The sequence below is a fragment of the Schistocerca piceifrons genome, chromosome 5 (genome assembly GCF_021461385.2).
Source record: "Schistocerca piceifrons isolate TAMUIC-IGC-003096 chromosome 5, iqSchPice1.1, whole genome shotgun sequence".
Lineage (NCBI taxonomy): Eukaryota > Metazoa > Arthropoda > Insecta > Orthoptera > Acrididae > Schistocerca > Schistocerca piceifrons.
In genome coordinates, this window is record NC_060142.1 from 359,796,301 (window position 1) to 359,823,324 (window position 27,024).

A 27,024-nucleotide genomic window follows, 5' to 3' on the forward strand; every position below is an offset into this window, starting at 1 on the left:
CCCCTATTTGATTTTGTATTCATAACGCAGTACTCACCAGACCAGTTTCACATTTTTATCATTTTTGAAAGTGACTCTTCCTTTAGTTGCAATAACATGTATACAATCTCTTTTTCCATATCATTGTTAGGTTTCCACTTAGAATTTTCAATTTTTTATATTATTACAATTTTATTTAACATTGAACCTTACATATTTTGAAGTATCGTGTGTAAGAAAATTTCTACGTGCAATTAGATCTGAAAGGAATGTATTCCCTAACAGTACTACATTTCTTACTCTTGTACACATAATGATAATAATATACATGATTAATTCTTTTTCTTTAAGGATACCTGCCCATTGGCCATCCAACACTATATGAGTACTTCGTGGATGTGGCGAAAGATGAGTGGGTGGCTTGGGAATGGGTGGTGCCAAAATACGAACATGATCCTGAAAAAAAGTTCAGTGAGATTCTGGTTCCCACTACAGATTCAGTGCGCACCACTTGGCTTCTGACACTTATGAATGATGTGAGTCATTATATTAATACTCTATCATATTTGTGTGGAAACTAGAAATAGGAATTTTTATCAGAATGTTTGTATGGCAGAACTAGCTCCCACATTTGAAGGTCAGTAAAAATCAAGGAAATTAGGAACACAAAAGTTATGTATGAAGTATGTCTCAAAACCTTGCAGATATAGCTTTAGGTCTGTAGTGTATACATGTTAAAATAAATCAAAACTATAGATAGATGTCAATTTTTTGTTTGTAATGCAGAAATACTACATTTTACAGAAAGCTTTTATTGTGGAATCCATTTATTTGTTCTTTTAAAGACTCATTCAAGTGAAGGCTAATGTTGAAGACACATGTTGATGTCATTCATGAACATTATCCACCTCTTTACAGCTCATTGGAACAGACTAATTGCCACTCTGTATTGCTTTCTGTACTTCCATTCTTATTTATTTAATGTAAGCTTTTCTATATCCCTAACAATAATAACGAAAAATATAAAATGTTTAGGTCTAAAATTGGTCATCTTGAGATCATTATATTCTGAGATCAGTTAAGAGATGGCATTTATCTCAAAATTAAAAGTGGCCAACAAGATATATTTCTCTTCTGTTGAAGAATTGTTGTCAGTTTGATGTAGCTTAGACCACAATAAGTTCTGTCGGAGGTCGCAGTCACCAACTAATCTTCTTCCTTGGAGTTATGATAACTCCGCATGCAATTTTTCTTCAATATGGTATACTATGAAATTAGACGAGTGTTCTGCAGTGGAGGTTTATGATGTCCATAGCAGTTATCTGCTAGTGCTACTAAAAGTGCCTCATGTATAAAAAAATCCTTTACCATTAACCAACTTAAGTAGCAAAATACCTTCAATTTATCTCAACTGATGTCTTCAATGTTGGACACTTTTGAGGGATTTCATCCGTTGAGCTAAGGTGGTTTTCATTTTAATCCAATAGAATTTATTTTAAAAATACTTAGCAGAACTAATTTGGAAATGAGAACAGGATCACTACAAGAAAAACATCTGTACTAGCCATTGACTGCTCTGTGATTTGCAATCACAGATGCACCAGTACTGAAAAAGAATTTGACAGAGAAGCCACTATACTCCCCTTACCAAGTTGTCTTGTTGGTGAAAACTGCAGTGCTATAGCTAATTAAAAAGAGCTCATCCATCATTGTACTCTGATAGCAGTGTTAGTATTGTGCCCTCAAGGGGTGAAATTTACTTCTGCTGCACTTCTTATCTCCAAGAACACTTAAGCAAAATTCTTCAGAGAAAGGTGAGAAGTGAGAAACTCTTTGGTGCAGTTCAATATGTTAATACATTTGTGTGTCTGACAGTCTCAGAGTCTCAGAAGAAATCTTATCGTGTTGTGCAGTAAGTATAAATTCATATGACTTTTCTCACATAGTGACAGAGGCACTTATTGCATCACACAAGGATCACATGAGTGGTGGGATCAGTTTGATTTATAAATATATTAGGCAAATATAGAATAAAGTCTATGAGTTTCATATTCATTTGTTGTGGGATGAAAGCAAATTTATATTATTTCTGCATTGCAAACTAAATGGCCTTAAGAATAGAAAAATAGAAAAAAACACATCAGTATCATACTCACGTAGATCACCTGGTATGAGTCATCTACAGAATGTTCTGTCACTTCTTTATTTGTTAACTGCTCAGTGCTGCATCTGTCTGCATTACAGAAACATTGCTCTTCATTGCGGCAGAGGTTCAAGGAGTAAAAATTGGCAGTGTATATTGTATTCTCAGGCAAGCTTGTGAAGTCATTCTCCACAATCCTCAGTCAATCTCCCCTAAAAACTGATGTTAAAGACAATAAATTCTACCCAAATTAAAGTGAAATTAAAGAACCATATATCCAATCAGATCATATGTATGTGCTCAGGAACCCAGTGTCATCCAAATAAATCCACTTTTCCAGTCAGACCCCAGCAGTTGAAGACAGTAGCAGCATTTGTGTGGGTTGTGCTTATGTGAATTTGCATGTGTTTTCTATTTCAGAAGTAGTACTTTTTTGTCAAAAAGTGTAAATGTTTAACAATCTTTCCATTGTGTGACTCAGCACGTCCTCTAAGTGGTGAATAGTAATCTACCCTTTTCATATTGCTAAAATCAAACAGTGAAAAGTCCAGGATGGATTGCAGCCAGACACAATGAAAAGACTGCTAAGCAGGTAAGCTTTTAGACACAAAAGTTCTTCTTCCAAAATAGAGCGCGCCCACATGCACATGCGTGCGCACGCCCGTACACGCACAACACACACACACACACACACACACACACACACACACACACACACACATACATATATGACTACTGTCTTGGGCAACTGCAACCTGACTATGGTTTGGTTTCACCTGCATCTGATGTGTACAGCAAACTGGCATGGTGGATGGCAAAATATCATTATGGGAAGGGTGGGGAGGATAGTGGGTAGAATATTTCTCAGTTAAGGGCATGACAAGAAGTAGTCGAAACCCTTGCAGAGAATGTGGTTGAATTGCTCCAGTCCTGTGTGGTACTGAGTTATGAGAGGAGTTCTCTTAACTCTTTCATGGCCAGATGTGCATATGTGGGATGTGGTAGGTAACTGGAGAGACTAGGCATGGGAGATCTGCTTCTGTTAATTGTTGGGTGTATTTGGAGAGGGTCTGCTTGTCATGGGACAGATGAGATGACCAAGTTTGGCTTAGCTGTATGGAAGAGGCTTCTTGGTATGGAATGGGTAGCAGCTGTCAAAATGGTGGTATCATTAGTGGCTGTTATGGTTTAATGTGTATGGAGTTACTGATGTAGCCATCCTTGAGTTTTATGTTGAAACTACAGATGCATGATTATTAGGATAAATATGACATGAAGTATTGATCTCAGGTGTCAGGCTGCCTTATTTTGTAACAACCTTACATCAATTATCCACTCATTTACAATTCAGTTTCTTATACTGATTCATATTCTGTCATTAATTTCATTCCAATTTTAGCAAGCATGCATATATCTCTGCACTGGTCCAATTGTGACTAACAGATGCTTGGACATAGAACATAAACATTTGTTACTTCATAATTGCAAGATAGTTTTTGTGTGGATTGAAATTAACATTCCATCTGTATTTGTGTAATAAACTCACAGAAATGTTTGGAACATTTTCCAATTAATAATCTTCATTAGATAAGCTACTTTATAAAAAATGGTTCAAATGGCTCTGAGCACTATGGAACTTAACATCTGTGGTCATCAGTCCCCTAGAACTTAGAACTACTTAAACCTGACTAACCTAAGGACATCCAATACATCCATGCCCGAGGCAGGATTCAAACCTGCGACCATAGTGGTTGTGCCGTTTCAGACTGAAGAGCCTAGAACCGCTTGGCCACACCGGCCGGCTACTTTATAAAACATTATTAGTAAAAATATTTTATGAGTTTCAGTACTAAAAGCTAAATACCATGTAAAACTTTATGTTTTAATGTAGAAGAATGAGTTAATGCAGAACTGAATGATGACTGTCTGTGTACACTAGCAAGATTTTGATTGTAATACACAAATTTTTTATTACTAATAATTAATGATTTAGGCAGCAATAGTCACAGATACATACACTGAAGTGCCAAAGAAACTGGTACTGTCATGCATATTCAAATACAGAGATATGTAAACAGGCACAATATGGCACTGTGGTTGGTAATCCCTATAATACAACAAGTGTCTGGTGCAGTTGTTAGATCAGTTACTGCTGCTACAATGACAGATTATCAAGATTTAAGTGAGTTTGAATGTGATGCTATAGCCGTTGCACAAGCAATGGGACACAGAATCTCTGAGGTAGTGATGAAGTGGGGATTTTCCCATATGACCATTTCACGAGTGTACCATGAATATCAGTAATCCGGTAAAACATCAAGTCTCTGACATCGCTGCGGCTGAAAAAAGATCCTGCAAGAATGGGACCAACAACAAGTGAAGAGAATCATTCAGCAATGACAGAAGTGCAACCTTTCTGCAAATTGCTGCAAAATTCTGGGCCATCAACAAGTGTCAGCACATGAAACATTCAACGAAACATCATCGATAAGTGCTTTCAGAGCCAAAGGTCCACTCGTGTACTCTTGAAGACTGCACAACACAAAGCTTTATGCAATGCCTGGGCCCATCAGCACTGACATTGGACTGTTGATGACTGGAAACATATTGCCTGGTCAGATGAGTCTCGTATCAAATTGTATCAAGCACATGGACGTGTACGGTATGGAGACAACCTAATGAATCCATTGACCATGCTTGTCATCTGGGGACTGTTCAAGCTGGTGGAGGCTCTGTAATGGTGTGGGGCATGTGCAGTTGGAGTGATATGGGACCTCTGATATACCTAGATACAACTCTGACACGTGACAGGTACGTAATTACCCAGTCTGATCACCTGCACCCATTCACGTCCATTGTGCATTCTGATGGACTTGGGAAATTACAGCAGGACAGTACACAACCCACACGTTCAGAATTGCTACAGAGTGGCTCCAGGATCACTCTTCTCCATTTAAACACTTCCACTGGCCACCAAACTTCCCAGACATGAAAATTATTGAGCCTATCTGGAATGACTTGCAATGTGCTGTTCAAAAGAGATCTCCACCCCATCATACTCTTACAGATTTATGGACATCCTTGCAGGATTCGTGGCATCAGTTCCCTCCAGCACTACTCCAGACATAAGTTGAGTCCATGCCACATCGTATTGCGGCACTTCAGTGTGCTCACGGTGCCCTACATGATAATAAGCAGGTGTACCAGTTTCTTGGGCTCTTTCCAGTAGTTTTTGTGAGTCAATTTTATTACAGTACTATGCAATAAACATGTGATTATGAAATAGAACATTGTGCCAACCTGAATTTCTTGGACTTCTCTTAGCACTACAAAATCTATATCTACACTGTCAAGAACTCAGGAAGTTGCAGCAAATTTTGGTGGACAGCTAAGTCCCAAATTCTTTATAGCTATTGCACAATTAGAGATTGCTGAGAAATGAAGATGAGTATTTTCTGATTAGCTGTTATGCCCTCTTATATTTTAAGATCAGCTTAAGGAAAGTGGCTTGTTGGGTTGAAGAGGACCTTGTGAAGTGAGTGAGGGAGAAGGTGTTGCAGTTCTGGTGGAATATAGATAGGGTGTTTTTACCCTCAATCCAGACAACAAAGTTGTCATCAATGAATCAGAACCAAGAGCTGAATTTGGAGTTCTCCTTGGTTAGGAAGGATTCCTTTAAGTAGCACATGAACAGATTGCCAGAGATGAGGCCGTGCATGTGTCCATTGTCATACTGCAAACGAATTTGTAGGTGATGCCTACAAGAGAAAAGTAACTGTGGGTGTGGACATGGTTGGTGATGATGACCAGGAAGGAGGATATATACTTATATTCAGTCAGATATTGGGGAAGGTAGTGTTTAGTAGCAGCAAAGCCATGGGCATTGGAGATGTTAGTGTAGAGCTGGTGGTATTACCACTGTTGAGCAGGGCACCAAGTGGTAAAGGAACAGGAACTATGGAGAGCTGGTGAAGGAAACAGTTGGCATCTGTCATATAGACAGGTAGGCTAAGGGTATTAGGCTGAAGGTGTTGGTCCAAGGGAATGGAGAGTCTCACAGTGGGGGCACAGCAAGTCGCCACAATGGGGAATACTGGGTGGTTCAGTTTATGGACTTTAACAAGCATACAGAAGGTAGGAGTGGAGGGAATCATGGGGGTGAGGAAAGAGCTAAGACCCAAGTGAGAGGTTCTGTGATGGAAGTAAGGTTTTGAGGAGCGTCTGGAGACTCTGCTGGAGTTTTGGAATGGGGTTACCTTGGTAGGGTTTGTAGGTGGACCTATCTGACAGCTGGCAGAGTCCCTTTGCCAGGTAAGACCTGTGGCTTATAACCACAATGGTGGGACCTTTGTTGGCAGATAGGGTTATAAGAATAGGATCAATTTTTAGGTGGTGGAGTGCTGTTCTTCCTGTGGATGTAAGGTTGGCTTCCTTGTTGAGGGATTTGAGGAAAGAGAATGAGGCAAGGTCGTTCTTTGAAGGCATCACCTACCATCAGATTTGTGGTATGTAAATGGGCACATGTATGGCATCATCCCAGGATAACCTATTCATGGACCAACTTGAGGAGTCCTTCCTAACCAACCAGAACTCCAGACCTTGTACTTGTTCAAATTCATTGATGACATCTTTGTGATTTGGACCGAGGCTGAGGGTACCCTACCCACTTCCTTCAAAACCTTGACACCTTCTCTCCCATTTGCTTCACCTACTCTTCTTCAACTCAACAAACAACCTTTCTCAATGTAAACCTGAATCTCAAGGATGGATACATCAGAACTGCCATCCACCTCAAACTTACCATACATCAACAAGACTTCCACTTCAACAGCTGCCACTTATTCCATGCCAAGAAGATCCTTCCATACAGCCTAGCCCCCTGTGGTTATCACATTTGTGGTGATGAGCAGTCCCTTTCCAAATATGCCAAGGGTCTCACTGAGGCACTCACAGACCAAAATTACATACCCAAATTTTTAAAGAAACAGATCTTTTGTGCCTTTTCTCTACAGTCACCGTCCGCCCCCGGCAGCTGAGTGGTCAGCGCGACAGACTGTCAATTCTAAGGGCCCGGGTTTGATTCCCGGCTGGGTCAGAGATTTTCTCTACTCAGGGACTGGGTGTTGTGTTGTCCTAATCACCATCATTTCATCCCCATCGACGCGCAAGTCACCGAAGTGGCGTCAAATCGAAAGACTTGCACCAGGTGAGCGGTCTACCCGACAGGAGGTCCTCGTCACACACCATCAACATCATCTACAGTCACCTACCGCCTCCCAAATACCCAACTCTGGCCACAAAAGAGACCTCTTCTCATGACTTGTTACCACCCAGAACTGGAGCAGCTCAATCATGGTCTCCACCAGGGTTTTGACTACTTCTCGTCGTGACCTGAAATGATGAATATCCTACCCACTATCCTACCCACCCTTACCACAGTGGTATTCTGCCACTCATTGAACTTTCACAATATTCTTCTACTTCACTTCAGTGACTACTTCATAGATTGCTTTAGTTTTATGTACCTCTGCTCCCAACCCCTTGCCTCATGGCTCATACACTCCTGGAAATTGAAATAAGAACACAGTGAATTCATTGTCCCAGGAAGGGGAAACTTTATTGACACATTCCTGGGGTCAGGTGGTACAAGGAGCATGAGGGACATGCAATCAGCATTGTGCCAATTCCTGTAGCCTTTATTACCAGTAGATGAAACCTGATAGTGCCACAGCTTCTTTATTCAAACAGCTCCTTATTCTCTGGCTGAGTGGGCCATTTGCCATATCTCCTTAAATCAGAAAAAGTATGAGGGGGTACCAGGAATAAAACCCAGATCCTTTTTCACTGATAGCAGCAATGCTATTTGGCCACAGAGGTATTCATCTGATTTTATCTTGTGCTTCATACATCATTACCACATCACTGACGAGACTTATTTTCTCCTTTTTTTCCTATTTTGATCAATCTCTCCTACATTTTTGTCAGGTAGATGTGTAGATCAAACCACTAATGAAGATGTACTGAATCTAATAGAGAGGGAGAAGAAATTTATGAGACAACTTGACTAAAAGAAGGGATCAGTTAACAGAACGCATCCTGAGGCGTCAACGATTCATCAGTTTATTAATGGAAGAAATTTTGTATGTATTTGTGTGGGGCTCACAACTTCAAATGTTAGAGGGAGAGTGAAGTTTCACTATGGTAAGAGTTTTAGATGGATGTTACAGTAGTTATGCAGAAATAAAGATAGTTGCACAGAATAGACTAGTGTGGAGAGTTGCATCAAACTAGCCTTTGGATTGGAGACCACAACAACAATACCTTTTATCATCCTTAAAATGTGGGGATTAGTGTTAAGCTTCCACCATGATTTATTTTTACTAGTGAATGATGAAATACTTTTTCTTTTTTTAGTTTATATATTCTTATATATTACAATAACAGAAAATCCTATAGCGGTTATTTTATATCCTATCAGATGGGGTTAAAAAATATAATGTGCAATTGGAAGATAACATGCAATCTGCTATCCAATGGAATGAATGTTGCAAAAGCAGTAATTTTCTCACTGGGAAAATAATGACTGTACGACTCAAATAGTTCATCTTTTATGATTTTAGGTGAAGAGACCAGTAGTGCTCATTGGAGAAACTGGAACATCAAAAACAGCAGTAATTCAAGATTTCTTGAGGCAGCTAAATCCTGAGACATATGTAAGTTTAATAAGTTAAATTATTCAGCTGTAATGTAATTGTGCATTCTACAAATAAAGTGATCCACAAATATGTGCAACTTTACACCATACACGTGTATGTGTAGTATGAAGAAAGTCACACTAATACAGGACATTCACTGACAGCAAAAAATATTTGGGCATCAAACTGGGTATGGTATCTGCAGTTCCGGGGTCTTGTGGAAAAGCAAAAACTAAAGAAACACATCATTGTTAATGGTATTTTCAAGCATATAATCATTAAATGTGCTATTGTCGATCCATTCCAACCACTATAATTGCAGTACATACAAGAATAATGTAGTTGGATGATCAAGCAATCAAATACAGTTACCTGACCAGCTGAATCTTCTTTCTAGTTACAGCACTTTGAAGGTCAAATTTTGTATATTGTTCTTACGAAGAATGATCTCAGTATGTGCTTACATTTGACTTAACATACTTTAGGTTTTTAACATAATCCTTCCATAAATTTATTGGGATTACTTGTTATACTCTTAATTTATTCATAGATACAGTAAGTGAATGATAATGCAACTGGAAGTTTTGCATGTATATAGGACTTCATGTAAAGACCACATCATCGTATCATAATCTCCAAAACATATTGTGTCATTCTTTATTTTTTATTCTGTCCCATTCTGCTACATTACAATTTCCTGCAGGTGTCGACACAAGCTACACTGTTGCCAGTATGTGCATATGGCAGGACTTAGGATACTGAGGATAGCTAAGTTATTGTCACCATATGTTAACTGCTAGGACTTCCTCACTGCGGCAGCCTCTCTTTAACCAGGTGTCAAGTCAAACATTGTAAACTCATTTAGTCATTGTGTTCCATAGACCTAATCAAGGATATATGATGATTGAAGGCACAAATATTTTAGAACATCTGTTAAACATTATTTCTGTACATTATATTAACAATTATCAATTATTATACTGCTGTATATTATAAGGGGCAGTCAAATGAAAATGAGACAAATGGAAAAAAGTAAGCAACCTATTTATTATTTCAAAAGTAATCACCGTAACTGTTAATACATTTATCCCAGTGTGAGACAAGATGGTCAGCACTTTCACTGAAAAATCTTTGCACTTGCCTAATGAACCATGATTGTACCCAGGTGTAAATCTTTATATTGTATAATGAGGTAAGTAATATAATATTTAAACCATCATCTTCGTCATCCAAAGTATTACTCCATAACTACTTAAACTATGCAATATTTTAGACCATCCCCAATCCCTACCCTTCACCAAACTAGTTGTTTCCCTGCTGGCAGCATGTGGGCCTGTCCCAAATTTCCATAAGTTTCGTCAGGAAGCACTTACACATTCTACATATACTTCCCGTCTCTCCCCATGTGTCATCCATATTTTTAGTGCCCTGAATAAAGACATTTTTGGCCATTGATTTGCTTCAGGTGAAAAGGTGCACACCTGGGTACAATCACAGTTCTGCAGGCAACTGCAAACATTTTTCCATGAACACCTGACCATCATGTCTCACAGTGGGATAAATGTATTATCAGTTAAGGTGATTAGTTTTGAGATAATAAAGAGTTTACTTACTTTTTTCCACCTGTTTTTGTTTGGCTGTGCCTTTATACCTAGGTGAAAGTGGAGTACTGGGTCTGGATGGGGAGCAGTATGGTGAGAAATGATGAGGGAGAAAATGCTAAGGCTATGTATATGAGAAGGTAATAACCAAGGAAGGAGACTTATGGAGATTAGACCTGGGGTGTTGCTGAAGGAACAGTTCCCATCTTCATGCTTTGGAGGAGTTGGTTGTTGGCCGAGGGTAGGAGATATCCAACAAAAGGGATACGCATTCAAGCAGTTGTTAGAATAATTGGTATTATGGTGTTCTGTACCTTAAGAATGTTCATCAAACAATCAGTTAGTCAGTTGCCACGCCCACATGCAATAAGGCACAGTAATCACAGCACAGCTAGTATATAGTATCAGTACTTTCACACATGCAGATACCTTTGATAAGATGTGTAATGAGATCAAACTGTACCATGAAGGTGATAAGTGAATGAGTAGAGAAGTGAAATAACCTGTTTGGTGAAGGATTGGGGATGGTCTAAGTATTGTACAGTTTAAGTAATACAATAAAAGAAGATGCATTTACTTCCATAGGGTTTTCTAACTGGAAGAAGGCTTTGGAAAAATTCCCTCTTCATGAAAATATGTTTACACATAAAGAAGGTGTTCCGAAATTAATTTCTATCACTAACCAAAGTGCGGCCTCCCAATTCAATGAACAGTTAGATAGTGATATGAAGAAAGGCCGTTTAGCTCTTGAGACAATTTTTACTACCGTGCAATTTCTGTGCCAACAAGGGCTAGCAATTAGAGGGCATGAAGATGTAAACTAAATTTTTTTTCAGTTGTTGCAACTCTGAAAGAATGACATACCTGAGTTTAAAGATTGGTTAAGGCATTCGGGGTATAAGTGGATTTCCCATGACATTCAAAACGAGATCATTGATCTACTAGGAAAGTCAGTGTTGAGAAAGGTATTGGCTTCAGTCAAGCAGACTGAACATTTTTCAATTATGGTTGACGAAACAAGTGATTCTTCGATTCACAAACAAGTGTCATTTTGTATTCAAACTGTCGTTGATTCCTTAATCATCAACGAGGATTTTGGAGAAAAGAGAACCACTTTCATGAATATCAAGAGCTCAGATGGAAACCCAGTTCTAAGCAAAGAAGGGAAAGCAGAAAGATGGAAGGAGTATATAGAAGGTCTATACAAGGCCGATGTACTTGAGGACAATATTGTGGAAATGGAAGAGGATGTAGATGAAGATGAAATGGTAGATATGATACTGAGTGAAGAATCTGACAGAGCACTGAAAGACCTAAGTCAAAACAAGACCCCAGGAGTAGACAACATTCCATTAGAACTACTGACAGCCTTGGGAGAGCCAGACCTAACAAAACTCTACCATCTAGTGAGCAAGATGTATGAGACAGGCGAAATATCCTCAGACTTCAAGAAGAATATAATAATTCCAATCCCAAAGAAATCAGGTGTTGACAGATTTGAAAATTACCGAACTATCAGTTTAATAAGCCACAGCTGCAAAATACTAACACAAATTCTTTACAGACGAATGGAAAAACTGGTAGAAGCCAACCTCGGGAAAGATCAGTTTGGATTCCTTAGAAATGTTGGAACATGTGGGGCAATACTGACTCTACAACTTATAAAATAGATTAAGGAAAGGCAAACCTATGTTTCTAGCATTTGTAGACTTAGAGAAAGCTTTTGACAATGTTGACTGGAATACTCTCTTTTAAATTCTGAAGGTGGCAGGGGTAAAATACAGGGAGCAAAGGACTATTTACAATTTTTACAGAAACCAGATGGCAGTTATAAGAGTCGAGGGGCATGAAAGGGAAGCAGTGGTTGGGAAGGGAGTGAGACAGGGCTGTAGCCTCTCCCCGATGTTATTCAATCTGTATATTGAGCAAACAGTAAAGGAAGCAAAAGAAAAATTTGGAGTAGGTATTAAAATCCATGGAGAAGAAATTAGGACTGAATACACCATTCGATAGACACACAGGGGGAAGCAGCACCATTCACAATAACGTTGACGGATGAGTGTACAATTTTCAAAGGCATGTAGGTCAGTATACCCATGTAAAATTATGCCTACCCATACCATAACATCTGGACCGTTAAGCCAATCATGATCGACAATGTTCCTAGATGCATTATGTGTTTCCACCTCTCACCATTGAAGGGTATGTCCAGAATTGGTAATCATACCGAATGTGATCTTATGTGTGGAGATCATGCGACCCCACACCGCATTATGCTCTTGACACCATTGCAAATGATGCCACCAATGTGCGAATGTCAACAGAACACAATGTACTGGTCATCAGGCAAAGAGATCAACCCCAAGCAATGCCATGGCACTATGGAGTGTGAGATTGCATATCTTGCAGACCAGTAAAATGTGGTAGTAATTGTACCTACTGTTTGATATGGGTCCCTAGCTAACTGTGGTGCAATGCAGTGGTCATCTGCTGCTGTAGTTGACAATGGCCAGCCTGTGGCTGGGAATGCACCCCATGCATGTGAAACGATGCTGTGAGTGATACCAAACTCCTGAGCTACAACCGTCACACTTAATTCTTCTTCCAGATTCCCAATAATTCTTGCTAGTGTAAATTCATCCAAATGGTGTCTTGGGGTATTATTGTCTACATCTACATCTATGTCCACCCAATGGTGTGTGGCAGAGGGCACTTTATGTGCCACTGTCATTACCTCCCTTTCCTGTTCCAGTCACGTGTGGTTCATGGGAAGAACGACTGCTGGAATGCCTCCATGTGTGCTCGAATCTCTCTAGTTTTACATTCGTGATCTCCTTGGGAGGTATAAGTAGGGGGAAGCAATATATTTGATACCTCATCCAGAAACACACCCTCTCGAAACCTGGACAGCAAGCTACAAAGCAATGCAGAGCGCCTCTCTTGCAGACTCTGCCACTTGAGTTTGCTAAACATCTCCGTAATGCTATCACGTTTACCAGATAACCCTGTGACGAAATGCACTGCTCTTCTTTGGATCTTCTCTATCTCCTGTCAACCCAACGTGGTTCGGATCCCACACTGATGAGCAATACTCAAGTATAGGTCAAACAAGTGTTTTGTAAGCCACCTCCTTTGTTGATGGACTACATTTTCTAAGGACTCTCCCAATGAATCTCAACCTGGCACCCGCCTTACCAACAATTAATTTTATATGATCATTCCACTTCAAATCGTTCCATACTCATACTCCCAGATATTTTACAGAAGTAAATACTACCGGTGTTCTGCTATCATATAATCATACAATAAAGGATCCGTCTTTCTATGTATTCACAATACATTACATTTGTCTGTGTTGCGGGTCAGTTGCCACTCTCTGCACCAAGTGCCTATCTGCTGCAGATCTTCCTGCATTTCGCTGCAGTTTTCTTATACTGCAACTTCTCTGTATACTATAGCACCATCTGCGAAAAGCCGCATGGACCTTCCGACACTATCTACTTGGTCATTTATATATATTGTGAAAAGCAATGGTCCCATAACACTCCACTGTGGCACGCCATATGTTACTTTAACATCTGTAGACATCTCTCCATTGAGAACAACATGCTGTGTTCTGTTTGCTAAAAAGTTTTCAATCCAGCCACACAGCTGGTCTGATTGCAATGAAGAATACCACCACAGTGCAATGTAACTGCTCATTCATTGACAGACATTGTCTTTTCCCATTTCTTCAAATGCCTTGTATTTTGTGGCCACCCTCTATCTAGCGCTATAGTCACACTGATCTCACACCATGTAACACCCAACTTTCTGTGCATGACTGGGAGACTTTTGACTAAATGATCTCACACTTTCATTTAGTTCCACCAATTTGTTAATGTGTTTTGTTAGTTTGTCTATCTCATCTGTACATTTTGCGTAACAGTTTAGTGTCTTGCTTCCTTGAGAATCAAATTTTTTTCAGCTGTGTAGAAACTGGCTATTCTCTGAAGCCCAAGTAATTTCAGTATTGTTTGAGTAGTAAAGGACAATATGATGGTGATTTACCAGAAGAGAAGCAATAGAGAGAAAATAAATTTTAAAAAGCTGAAATTGATGTTTTTGAAACATTGAACACAATTTCTTTGTTATGGAGGATCAGAGAGGATGAACAGATTGTAAAGGTGAAGTGCACAAATGTGTGAGAGAATGAATAATCACATCACATCCTCCATTAAGAGAGCCGAAAACTGTTATTAAAGAGTGAGACCTACACTTTAATAATGAGCTAGATGAAGCTGATATGTTATGATTGAAACAAATTCTAAAAAAACACCTCAAATTACTCAATGGAACAGAAAGGAAGCAGATGTATTTTGGTGAGCTGTTCTCACTGATAACAGCATGTGATTCACTAACACATAGTTTTCAGAATTCCTTAGCTCTCTAAAAACAGTCATGAACTATGCTCTAGATATTTATACAATATATAACACTTTGTTACATGTACAGCTTTCTTTGCAATGATGTGGCCCACTCTATAGATTATTTATATTATTATTAGAAACTTTATTCAAAGGAAAAAAATGTGGTAATGATAATTTATGTCAAACTTTTATTATTTGTAGCTGGTGCTAAATGTTAACTTTTCTTCTCGCACAACTTCAATGGATGTGCAAGGTAATATTGAAGCGTCATTGGAAAAAAGAACAAAAGATACATATGGACCACCAAGGGGGAAGAAATTGGTCATTTTCATTGATGATTTAAATATGCCACAGGTAAAAAAATTATAAACATACTCTATTATTTAGTATAGTGTTGCAATAAGTGAGGTTTTTTATGATTTCTTTGTTTCCTTACACCTTTTCTCAACCCCTTATCTGTTTTCAAAATTTGTAGATCAAGTAAACTATTGTTGCCAAGTAAACTGTTGTTTTAAATACCATAATTAAAAGCTGAAGTGATCACATAATGACCATTTCTAACATATCTCCAAAAAACTATCCATCTGCAATTTGTAGATGTGGCTATTGACTTTGTATTTACTCTGAGCCAAGTTGTTAATGCACTAGTTAATAATGACAACTGAACCTCTTGAAGTCAACGATCAACATTAATGGAGATTCACCCATATATAACTCATTTCATGTACAATACAAGTGCTGTTGCCAGTATTATACAGAAACCCATCCCCCATAAGTAATCTTTGATCAATGCATGGTCCCTTCATCTTTTGTTTGAACACTGTGGCAAGTGGCTTAACAGTTAACAGTGTCTTGTTTGTCTAATGATTGAGTGTATGTGTCTTTTTCCACTTTTCATTGTGTGTGGTTACTGTTCACTATGGTATACACAAAGAACCAGAGCATGTTTTCTGTATTAAACTGTGCAAAAGGGGAGTAACATTTGGAAAGTCAGCTTGTCTCTATTGAAAAATTTCCCTGTCTATGTGTTCCAATTATCCAGCAATACATAGAATAGTTTAGAAATTGTATGAGACTGGATCTGTATTAGTCAAACAAAGCTCCTGAGAACCAAATGTTTAAATGTGAATAAACTATTTAGCATTGGCCTTGGAAAGAAGTCTGTGAAAATTGTTACACCATTTAGCATTTTAAAATGGCTCTGAGCACTATGGGACTTAACATCTGTGGTCATCAGTCCCCTATAACTTAGAACTACTTAAACCTAACGAACCTAAGGACATCACACACATCCATGCTCGAGGCAGGATTCGAACCTGTGACCGTAGCAGTCGCGCGGTTCCGGACTGAGCGCCTAGACCACCGCGGCCGGCTTTAGCATTTTAGGCAGGTGTCTCAGTATCACCAGCTTACAGTACTGTCTGCAAACTCCAACTGCAACCACACATAGAAACAGCACTGGATGGCTAACCAATCCAGATACTGTTGCTTGACATCAGTACTGCAACTGGAAATTGCAGTCTGTGTATGATGGAGGGATTTATCCTTAAAAGCTCTTTTTTTCTGATGAACCATAGCTGCATTCATTGGGACACTTGAAAATAAGGAACATTTGACATTGGAATTCTGGAAATCCTCATTAATTACATCAAGTTTCTCTTTATGATATGAAAACAGGAGTGTGGTTTGCAGTTAGTGCAACACAGTTTGCTAGACTGGTCTTTTCTGCCAGACCAGTTTTGATATATTAGTGAACAATAAACTGTGTTGGAGTCCAGTCCTGCATGTTATTTCACTACTGCAATTCTCTGTTTAGAGGTTTACTTCTTAACTTTTGTTTTGGACTATGTTCCCAAATTAAACTAAAAAATGGTTATAATGGCTCTGAGCACTATGGTACTTTACTTCTGAGGTAATCAGTCCCCTAGAACTTAGAACCATTTAAACCTAACTAACCTAAGGACATCACACACATCCATGCCCAAGGCAGGATTCAAACCTGCGAACTTAGCGGTCACGCAGTTCCAGACTGTAGCAGCTAGAACCACTCGGCCACCCCGGCCGGCCAAATTAAACTCATACAGTGCCTTCATTCCAGAACCTCCCCTGATTTCTTGTGTTCAAATTGCAAACAATTAAGTATTTCTGTATGATATATCAAAGACTCAAATGATAAAATCCATAAATAACATTCAGTGCTTATTTATTAAGCTCAACATGAAACTTGTATGAGATCTGCTCTTTATAAGAGATCATACAGAAAAATTTATGGAAAATCTATTACATTCTTATCAGTATACATCATTGTATTATTACACTCAAAAACACTTTCTCTTTGCCTGCCCTTGAAAGCCTCCATTCAACCACCTGGCAGTGGCTGGGACCTGCAGTCCAATTTTGCATTTCAGACATGGTAGGTAACACCACAGGAGTCACATCACTGCCCCATGGCTTGGAGGAAACAGCAAAACTCACAAAATAGTGGAATCAGTGCCAATATGTTGGTGACAGTATAATGAGGTGTTTTTCATCATACAATAGTTGATTGCTTTCTCATTCCCTAGAGCTAAATTCATGTGATTTTTATCTTGGAAGGATGTTGAAACATAAAGTGTACATGAAAAACCCTACATGCTTGAAGAGTTAGAAGACAATATTTGGCTTGTGGTGGCCAGAATTTTTGCAGTCGAAATTTGACAGATGTTTGACAATGTGTTCAGAAGGTGTAACACCACTGTTTCCTCGAAGAGATGCCCTTGAGCGTAACTGCTATAACTAACAAATTTGTGTGTGTTTGCTGCTTCATAGTTCATGCATGAAGTTTGTGCTTGATTCGCCCATTAGAGGCAACCCACTAGTACGACAGTAATTGCCAGCGCACCCTGCTCGTTGTGCCACCTGTTAGAACTAACGACTATGAGGCTGAAGTGCAAGGCTCTGCTGACCACTTGTGTGTTGTCTGTTGTATATTCTTTGTCTCTCATGTGTTTATGCTTTTTCCTCTAATAAAGTTACAGTGTTCTTGGATTAGAACAAACAACAAGCTTAATTTGGTTGTATTGTGTCTGACATTGTGCTCAAATTAGAGAACATGTCAGGTCATCTCGTGGTAGCTACTGAGGGAGCAAGTTGCAACTGGTGGATGCAAACTGTGGGTATGTGATTTTGCTGTACACAAAAGACTCTGTGTTACAAAATTTGTATGTTCTATAAACTCATAATTTTAAAATCACATGTACGGACAGATTTTAGTAACAATGCCATGCAGACTGGGCCAGTTCAAGAACATTTTTCCATACAAGTGACTTTTCATTTGGAGCCCCCTCTCCCACCCTCGTACATTTTTACAAGTGTCAGTTTTGGCTACTAACTGTGATACACAATCATACAAATCTTGCTCTCAGGCTCCCCACACATCCCTCTCAGCTTAGTGCAGCAATCAGCCACTACTAACTATGATATACTCTATAAAGAAATCTTATAGTTGTGGCACCTGTGGCACTGCTCTCAGCTTGGTGCCCCAAGCAGAAGCTTGTGTTGCTTGGGGCTTAATCTGGTCCTGCACATAGACAATAGCAAAGAAGTCACATGTCATTCTGAAATGTTCCATATTATTTCCATCCATTACCATAACTGTGCAAGGGCAATGTGTGTGTTAAAGTTATATACTAACATGTGTTGTCGCAATCTTGACGAGTCTATATGACTCACTTTAAATGCACTGAAGATAGCAATTCAATGGCTGAAATCAAGATGTGCAATAAAATGCAGATAGGATTTGTGACTGATTTCTTAATTCCTTTTCGTTTTTGAAATATACTACTCAGTCACTGCACACAAGTGTTCCGATGAAATCAAACTTGGTTAAGTGAGCAAGGGATATTGACAGTAATGCAAACCAGACCAGATCATCCTTCCACAAAAACGGTCACCCAGCTTTAAATATACTCAGTTAATAGTATGTAAATTGAATTTAAGGAGGTGAGGCATTCTGTGACTATATATGTATATTCTCTATGTCAATCCCTCTATTTCAGATCAGAAGGCAGTAGAGTGTATAACTACACTCTGTTAACATTGGGAATAAATTATATAATTATTTTGATATATTCCCAATTGACTCCTGTCATATTATGATAGCTTCATGACAATTTTCAAAGTCACAGTTTAATCATGAACTGAATTTGAACTTAAAGGCCTGGGGTATTTTAGTGTTGGACATTAATACAATCACATGCCCTTAATTGGATACGTGGAAGTTTCATGAAGAGAAAGTTGAAATAAATGTATTAGTGTAAGGTAATTAAAGGAATAAGATTCCCAGCCAAGTATTATTTTTAGTCAAAAATGTGCTTGTTGCTCAATGCAGTCCCCATTTAGACCAGCACACTTTGTCCAACGTTACTCCTAGCCCCAAAGTACTATACAGGAAGTTACACAAAATACACATTACCTTGATTATCCAACATAATGGATATTGGGAACACAGTGATTCTAGTAACTACCTTTGACTCTCTCACAATTAGCTGCATTTTAGCGATGAGTATACAGACCAGGGAGCAAAGAACAGTATTTTATTAAATCCCAGTGCCCTTCTAGAATAATGTTCACTCAGTTTTATCGTAAAAGTTTGAATACCATAAATGGTTTATATTTATAGAGAGGACATTCACATTGTAAATGCTCCTCATATTTAAATGAAAATTTAGTTACCAACATTATGTGATGGCATTGAACATGTAAGTTAGAAGATACTATTGTATTAATATTTGGTCTACGATTGTCAATAATTACATCATGAGTAAAACAAGATAATTCTGTGGATTTTACCATTCACTAATTTATTGTATGATGTTCTTACAGGTGAACATCCATCTAATTTAACCCTCTGACTATGAACCCATGGGCCATAAAACAGTATTTTATTGTAACTCATTGTCATTTCAAATTAATATCCACTCATTTTCATTGTAGAAGTTTTTTTTTACTGCCATACATGTTTATTGCTTGTAATGAGTGGTATCCACACTCCCACTAAAACTAGGGAAATCCAGGAAGGAGGTTTTCAGTTGCCTGAGATTGCAGTTATGTGTACGAATTGCGGCTCTGTGTGTGTGTGTGTGTGTGTGTGTGTGTGTGTGTGTGTGTTGTTGACAAAGACCTTAATGGCCGAAAGGTATAATTGTGAGAATCTTTTTGTTGTGGCTATCTGTGACTCAGCATCTCTGCTATATGGCGAGTGGCAACTTTCCTTCTCAATATTGCTACATTCCCACGATAACTAGTTTTGATTCAATTGTAAATTGATGACCAACAGTATGTAATGACATTAATGCAAATATTATTGGCTCAATATTTGGTCTTGAGTATGATGAATTGTAATTTCATGTATATTTTTACTCTAATGCCAGAACTTTAACCTACTCCTCTGATGGGTAGGTTTGACAATTTTTAACATGTAGTATACGAGAACTGCCATTATGTTGTATGTGCATTGGTGTAATTTATTTTTTTAGAAAATTTTTCTGTGTGCACAATTGCATCTGAAGACTGGATGGAAGCCTGAAATTAATTATGCATTAAAGAAATTATAAACTATCCTTGCAGCCTGATGCTATTTTATGTTTAACTGCTGCACATTACCATCATTGGACTGATTATATGATGGAACCACAAATTCCTTTAGATATTGAAGACTGCCAAATATGGTGGAGGTTCCATTTATCTACGTGTTTTCAAAGCAAATTTGTGTGCATTGTCCAAATGAGAGGTACATCTTCTGCCCCCAATTTCTTCTAGCCCAGATCACCTCTCACTAAGTGTTTTGACTAGGTAATCCAGAAGATAGCATTCAGTAGCTATTATTTTCTGCCTTAAGAATTCCTTCTAAGTTCCCGAAAACACTGACTATAAACTTTACAGCTGATGAAATCATCACCAGTTTCTTGTGCAAGACAGTGGCTTCCATCAGATACTGTGATCTCTGTACATTTCTGCTATGATGTTCTGGACAATGTCTCACAACAGTATGCAAGTACCTCACAAAATCAGTTTGATCTTGAAGCTTCCTGGCAGATTAAAACTGTGTACTGGACTGAGACTCGAACTTGGGACCTTTGCCTTTCGTGGGCAAGTGCTCTACCAACTGAGCTACCCAAGCACGATTCATGCCCCATCCTCACTGCTTTACTTCTGCCAGTACCTCATCTCCTACCTTCCAAACATTCCAGAAGCTTTCCTGTGAACCTTGCAGAACTAGCACTGTTGAAAGAAAGGATATTGCGGAGGCATGGCTTAGCCACAGCCCGGGGGATGTTTCCAGGATGAGATTTTCACTCTGCAGTGGAGTTTGCGCTGATATGAAACTTCCTGGCACATTAAAACTATGTGCCAGACCGAGACTCGAATTCGGGACCTTTGCCTTTCATGGGCAAGTGCTCATTCTGGAAGCGGTTAATCTTGTTGTGAATGTAGTAACTGAAAGCTACAATTAATTTAGCCCAGACATTCATGATAATATAAGCTGTTTCCTAGCTATGCTGGCTGATTTCCACAGTTGTAAATAAACTCTTGTTTGATAGGGTTTCACTACAGTACAGATATGGGAACACGAAAAGGATTTTTTTGGGGGTTGTAAACATGGTCTTGGTAGGCTGCCTTATTTTTTAAATTATCTATGCAATTGGTCATTTCAAGCAGGTACATCAAGCTTCCAGCTTCATTTTACATTATAATATATTGCTGGTACTTGTTGCAGGAACGTATCTTCCTTCTGTGTGAATGTGGCACAAAAACAATAAAACTGGGATAATTTTTTAATACCTATATATTTTCAAATTTCAAATTGTATACAAAACATCCTTATACCCTTCAAAATATTCTCCATTCCAAGTAATACATTTGTCCCACCAGTGCTTCCACTGTTTTTTGTAGTTGTCTTTAGAAATGGCTGCCAGCTCCTCCTTGTTTTTTTCTTGACTTGTGCCACAGTGTTGTCATATCAGTTCCTTTCATGCCTGTTTTCATGCATGGAAATAAGAAAAAGTCACATGGAGCCAGATCATGTGAGTAAGGCCTGGGGCAGCAGAACCATGCCATTTTTACCCCAAAACTGCCTAACAGAGATGGCTGTATATGCAGGTGCGTTGACGTGGCGAAAGAACCAATCTTCTATCTGCCACAAATTTGGTCTTTTTTGACAAACACTGTGGTGCAATCGTCTTAAAACTACCAAATAAGAGAGCTTATTGGCAGTCTGATCTGGGTGAACAAACTCTGAAAGAACTATGCTCTTGGCATTAAAAAAATCAACTCAGTCTTGTTTTAAGGTTTGATTTTGACTTGATGAGATTTTTTTGGATGGGCTGACAATGACATCTTCCATCGGCTTGACTGTTGCTTTGTTTCTGGGTCATAACCATAGCGCCATGATTCGTAACCAGTAATGAACTTTTACAGAAACTCTGGATCAGTTTCTAGCTGTTCTTACAAAGAATGACATGTTTGAGCTTGATGTTCCTTTTGATTGTCAGTCAGAACCCAAGGACCAAATTTGGTGGTAACACTTTCCATTACTGAGTGAGGTGGTGCAGTGGTTAGCATACTGGACGTCATTTCGGAGGATGATGGTTCAAATCCACATGCAGCTCTCCTGATTTAGGTTTTCCGTGATTTCCCTAAATTGCTTCAGGCAAATTCTGGGATGATTACTTTGAAAGGGCACGGCTATCTTCCTTCCCCATCCTCCCCTAACTGATCAGACCAATGATCTCACTGTTTGGTCCCCTCCCCCAAATGAGCCAGCCAACCAGCCCTTTTCATTCCAAATTCTTCTGTTAAAATTCACTGAGCTAAGTTCCAGGATAACCTACTAATCTCTGAGAGTTGATAAATTGCCTGTCAATGGCCTCTGAGCAAAAGTTCTTGAATTTTTGCAATATTTTCATCAATTTGGGCACCTTTTCAGCAGCATTTTTATTGAACCTTGTATAATGTAAAATGAAGCTTCCAGCTTAAGCTACATACTTGAAAATTACCAAAGGTTGAAATTGGCCAGTCGCATAGATAATAAAAAATAATACAGTCTACCTGGACCATGTTTTCATTCACAAAACATGTTGATGCTGTGGACCTCTACAAAAACAAAATTTTACAATAATAAATAACATTTGTTAAGTGTGTATTAAATAATGATGCTTAACTTTGGCACAGTTTGATGCATGGCACATGATGTCCTAAACCTAACACAGTGATATCTAAATAACTTTGCAGATTATTATCTAAATAACTTTGCAGATTATATATTAGCACTGTAACTGAATGAATTTATGCAGACACTCTGTTACAAGTTCTCGTTCTCCATAAATAGTAACTGCTACATTGGAAAAGTAGTCCTCAGGCTGCTGTACTTAACTGGATGCAGGTCTGAACTGAACTGTCTAGCTGCTGGTTTGTAACTGTCTCCAAGACCACAGAGTGTTGTGTTTCGGTGTCTGTCAGCAGAAGGGTTCCCATGTCCACCAGTACAAAGTGGAAGCAATGTAGTCTGCAGTTGAGAGCATTCTCTATTGGCTGCCCACTCTGCCAGTGGACGTATACAGCGTGTTAAAGGAAGTGGTACGGAAGCAGGAAAAGGTCAATTTTTGTGTGTGCAATCTGGAAGCTGCTGCCCAGCATTGGGAGGTGCCAAGTAAATGGCTGTGCCTATGTGGCGTCAGCCCCTCTTGGTATTTGCTGTGTACACCTCTTTGCTTGGTACACAACATATCTATCCTTAAATATTCTAAACAGTGCTGAGATTTCCATTTTTGCATTTGCATTTTCCCAGTGTTCAACAAAAATGGCTCCTGTATTACAAAAAAATTTGTCATAGTTCATCCTGTATTTACAATGTACCATATTCTCTTTCCTAACAGGCCTATTTCATTAGTTATTTCACTTGTCTTCAATGGCCAGTCATCAAATATAATATTGTCTAGTTTGTAAATGTTTTCATTCATCAAGTTTTGATGAATTACTGTGGATGTTAAATCATCCAAAACAAAATTTTTTATGGCAGCAATGGTATTCCATCTTTTACACTTGAATGAAACAGCAACAGGACATATACTCCAAAGAGTTATGTGAACATAGCTCTTCAGCAGATCTAGTTGACAGGTGACTTTTGTCATTACTTAACACATGCCAGCATCAACAGAAGCAAAGTTTTATTCCATGTTCGACTCCATATCTCAGAAACCATGGTCACAGCTGTTATAATAAATGACAAAACACCATCTGGATTTCAGTTTATTTTATTAATGACTACCAGTTTTGATCTGCTGTGCAGATCTTCTTGAGAACTGGTGCAAATTGCAACTTGTCAACAGTGATCTGAATGACATGCGATGATGTGCAGGGCAGATCAAAACTTGTAGTTGTTCATTTATTACAGAATTTTATTGACATAAATGCTGTATCTGTTACATGTCAAGAAACTGCCACTATGGTATCATATAAAATGTACTGATCATATTTTGGTTTCAAGTATGTAGCTACAAAGAATCACTAAAAATGATCAAATAACTTCAGTGGATTTCTACAGTCTTTGCTAGTTTCATATAATACTTTGCTAGATCACTTAACAGAGTGTACAAGCACAGGCACATGTGTGTGTGTGTGGGGGGGGGGGGGGGGGGGGGGGAGGGGGTCGTCCGTGCCTGCATTTTTGTGTGTGCATGCAAGTGCACAAATTCACATATTCTTGCATTACTGAACAGCATGATTTTTTAAGACATTTACTCAGTAATAATCTAGATGCAAAAATAAAGAGATAATTATACACCTTTCAGGTTGATGAATACGGTACTCAGCAACCAATAGCATTACTGAAACTGTTATTTGAAAGAGGAGGATTTTATGATCGAGGAAAAGAACTCAACTGGAAAGAACTAAAGGATCTTGGTATGTCTTTACATTGTTCTATTTACAAATACTACATAATCCATAGAACTAATGGTACCAAATTTTCATAATCTTGTACACTGCAGCAGCATTCTGAGCATTTATACAAAGACTGTTTATAGGTAGTGGTCATATATAGGAAATGCATTTAACAATTTAGGAATAGGATTTACCAGAAGAGAAGAAAGATTTTATTTAAGTAATGAATCAACAAGTCCTTCTATGGAGAGAGTTTCATTAGTCTTACTTATAATTTTTCTTGCTATTAGTTCACAGTGTTAATCATACATCAGCTTGAAACTGAGCATTGATACTGGTGTAAAGAGTTCATTTTGAGGTTAGGAACAGTTAATAAACATGTAGGCCCATAAGGCATAGGAGACAATCACTCTGATGAATAATCACTCCATCTATATACTTCATGTAACACTTTTGTTGAAAATACAAACATACACTGCACAAGCAACTGAACAAGATAAAGAAATCAGGCTGATTGCCAAAGAGCTGCATTGTTGTTTGCAACATTGAGGATATCAGACAGTGACATATGCCACATGGCATACTTGTGGTAATTGTGGAGGCAGGCCAGTATGTGGTGGTGTTGGCTGTAACATGAGAGTGCAGTGGTGTCCGGGGGATGATAGCATGGAGGGTGTGTTGCCATGGCTGGGTGGCACTGGTGATGGTGTGAGGTTCATCGGATGTAAACATGGTGCCATGATTGTGAGGACACCTTCAATGGAAATGAGAGTGGCAGTATTGATGTCATGTGGCAATTTGACAACATTGTGAAAGTACCATGCAATGGAGCCATCTGCAGTCTGGCAGTCAGCTTGCTGCCCTTTGATAAGGAAGTCACAATTTTAACAGGCCTCTTCACTCTGTTGGCTTTGATTATCTCACATCCAACAAACAGTATGCAAAATTGAGCATTTATGAGCAATGTGACCATTTGCATAATAATACAAAATGAGCAGTTTTCTGTCAACAACTGTATACATTACTTAACTTTTGTTGTTGATGACGTAGAATTCTTCCTTGACAGGTTGTCTAGTGTGATGATCTCACTTACTACATGAGGAATGGGTTGTTGCTTTCATATATGTACACTGAAATGTAATAATAAAGCAGGTAGTCTATTTTCACTTCAATTTTTATAATGTATGTCAACTCATTTACTTCGTAATATTCAAAACACTCTGCATAATTCAAAGAAAACATTTACAGAAACCAATAATCAATACAGTCCATCATGACTACTTGCAACCCATTCCATTATAACTGTGCAACACTAGAGTGCAAGCATCTATGCCATCACACATCTACAACTGACTAATGACTCAGCTAGGCTCAGACTGACTCCTGCTTGCTTCACACACAAATCAACAAGTGCAGTGATACAGAAAGTCATAGTTCAGAGAGTATAAAACACATTGACCTTTCACTTAACAAAGGTATGTTTACAGTATTGATATGATCAAACCTATTTAAAAAAATACAGATATAGTTAACATTTCATAAAAACAGTGATTATAGGAAACAATAAGTGTAATATTAATGATGTATCAGGAAGACAAATACTTTGGCATTTGATGTTTCATAATCAACAATACTTCACAAAAAACAAGGCATGCTGAACAGTTTCATTACATTGTCTATTAGCTTCATCTGGAGGTCCTCAGGAAGAAACTCACAGATTCCCAGTTATAATATAAAAGTCAAAAATACGACATTGTTAACAGGAGACTCTTGAAGTGTCCACAAGGGTTTTAGTCAGATGGCAGACACAGCTGTCCTGTTTTCTCATATGTAGAATTTCAGTCATCTCTTTGCAGCACTTTGTGGGGGCCTTATTGAGGTATGGGAGGTGGGGGTGGGACTCTTACCATTATGAAGTCACAGTCTTCTAGTACTTTGTGAACTAAGACTTTAGGCAATGAGTGCGGGAGGGGTGATGGTATATGAAGGCGCGCTATGTGACTCTTAAAACATGCAACCAAGTCCAGTAGATCTGGTGGCATAACTGAAGGTTCTTGGAGCACGAAGTCTGCTGGGAGGAATAGTGCTTCACCAAATAAATTTTCAGCCAGTGTGGTTCCAAGTTTATGCTTTTGTGCTGTGCAAACTCCCAGGAGAATCCGAGGGAGTGCCTCAGTCCATAGTCCTCTGACACATGAGGGCCACTTTTAATGTGTGGTGCTACTGCTCAACCAAACAGTTGCACTGAGTATATTATGATGTAATTCTGAAGTGCT

General features: G+C 38.6%; 1 protein-coding gene across 1 annotated transcript in view; it reads left to right on the top strand.

The window, feature by feature from the left end:
• LOC124798989 (dynein axonemal heavy chain 10) overlaps window positions 1-27,024 on the top strand; it is a 1,080,466-nt gene that overhangs the window by 509,430 nt on the left and 544,012 nt on the right. The window contains exons 24-27 of the mRNA XM_047262526.1: window positions 331-515; window positions 8,743-8,835; window positions 15,029-15,181; window positions 24,658-24,769. Coding sequence (XP_047118482.1) covers window positions 331-515; window positions 8,743-8,835; window positions 15,029-15,181; window positions 24,658-24,769 — 543 coding nt within the window. The remainder of the gene's footprint in view (window positions 1-330; window positions 516-8,742; window positions 8,836-15,028; window positions 15,182-24,657; window positions 24,770-27,024) is intronic.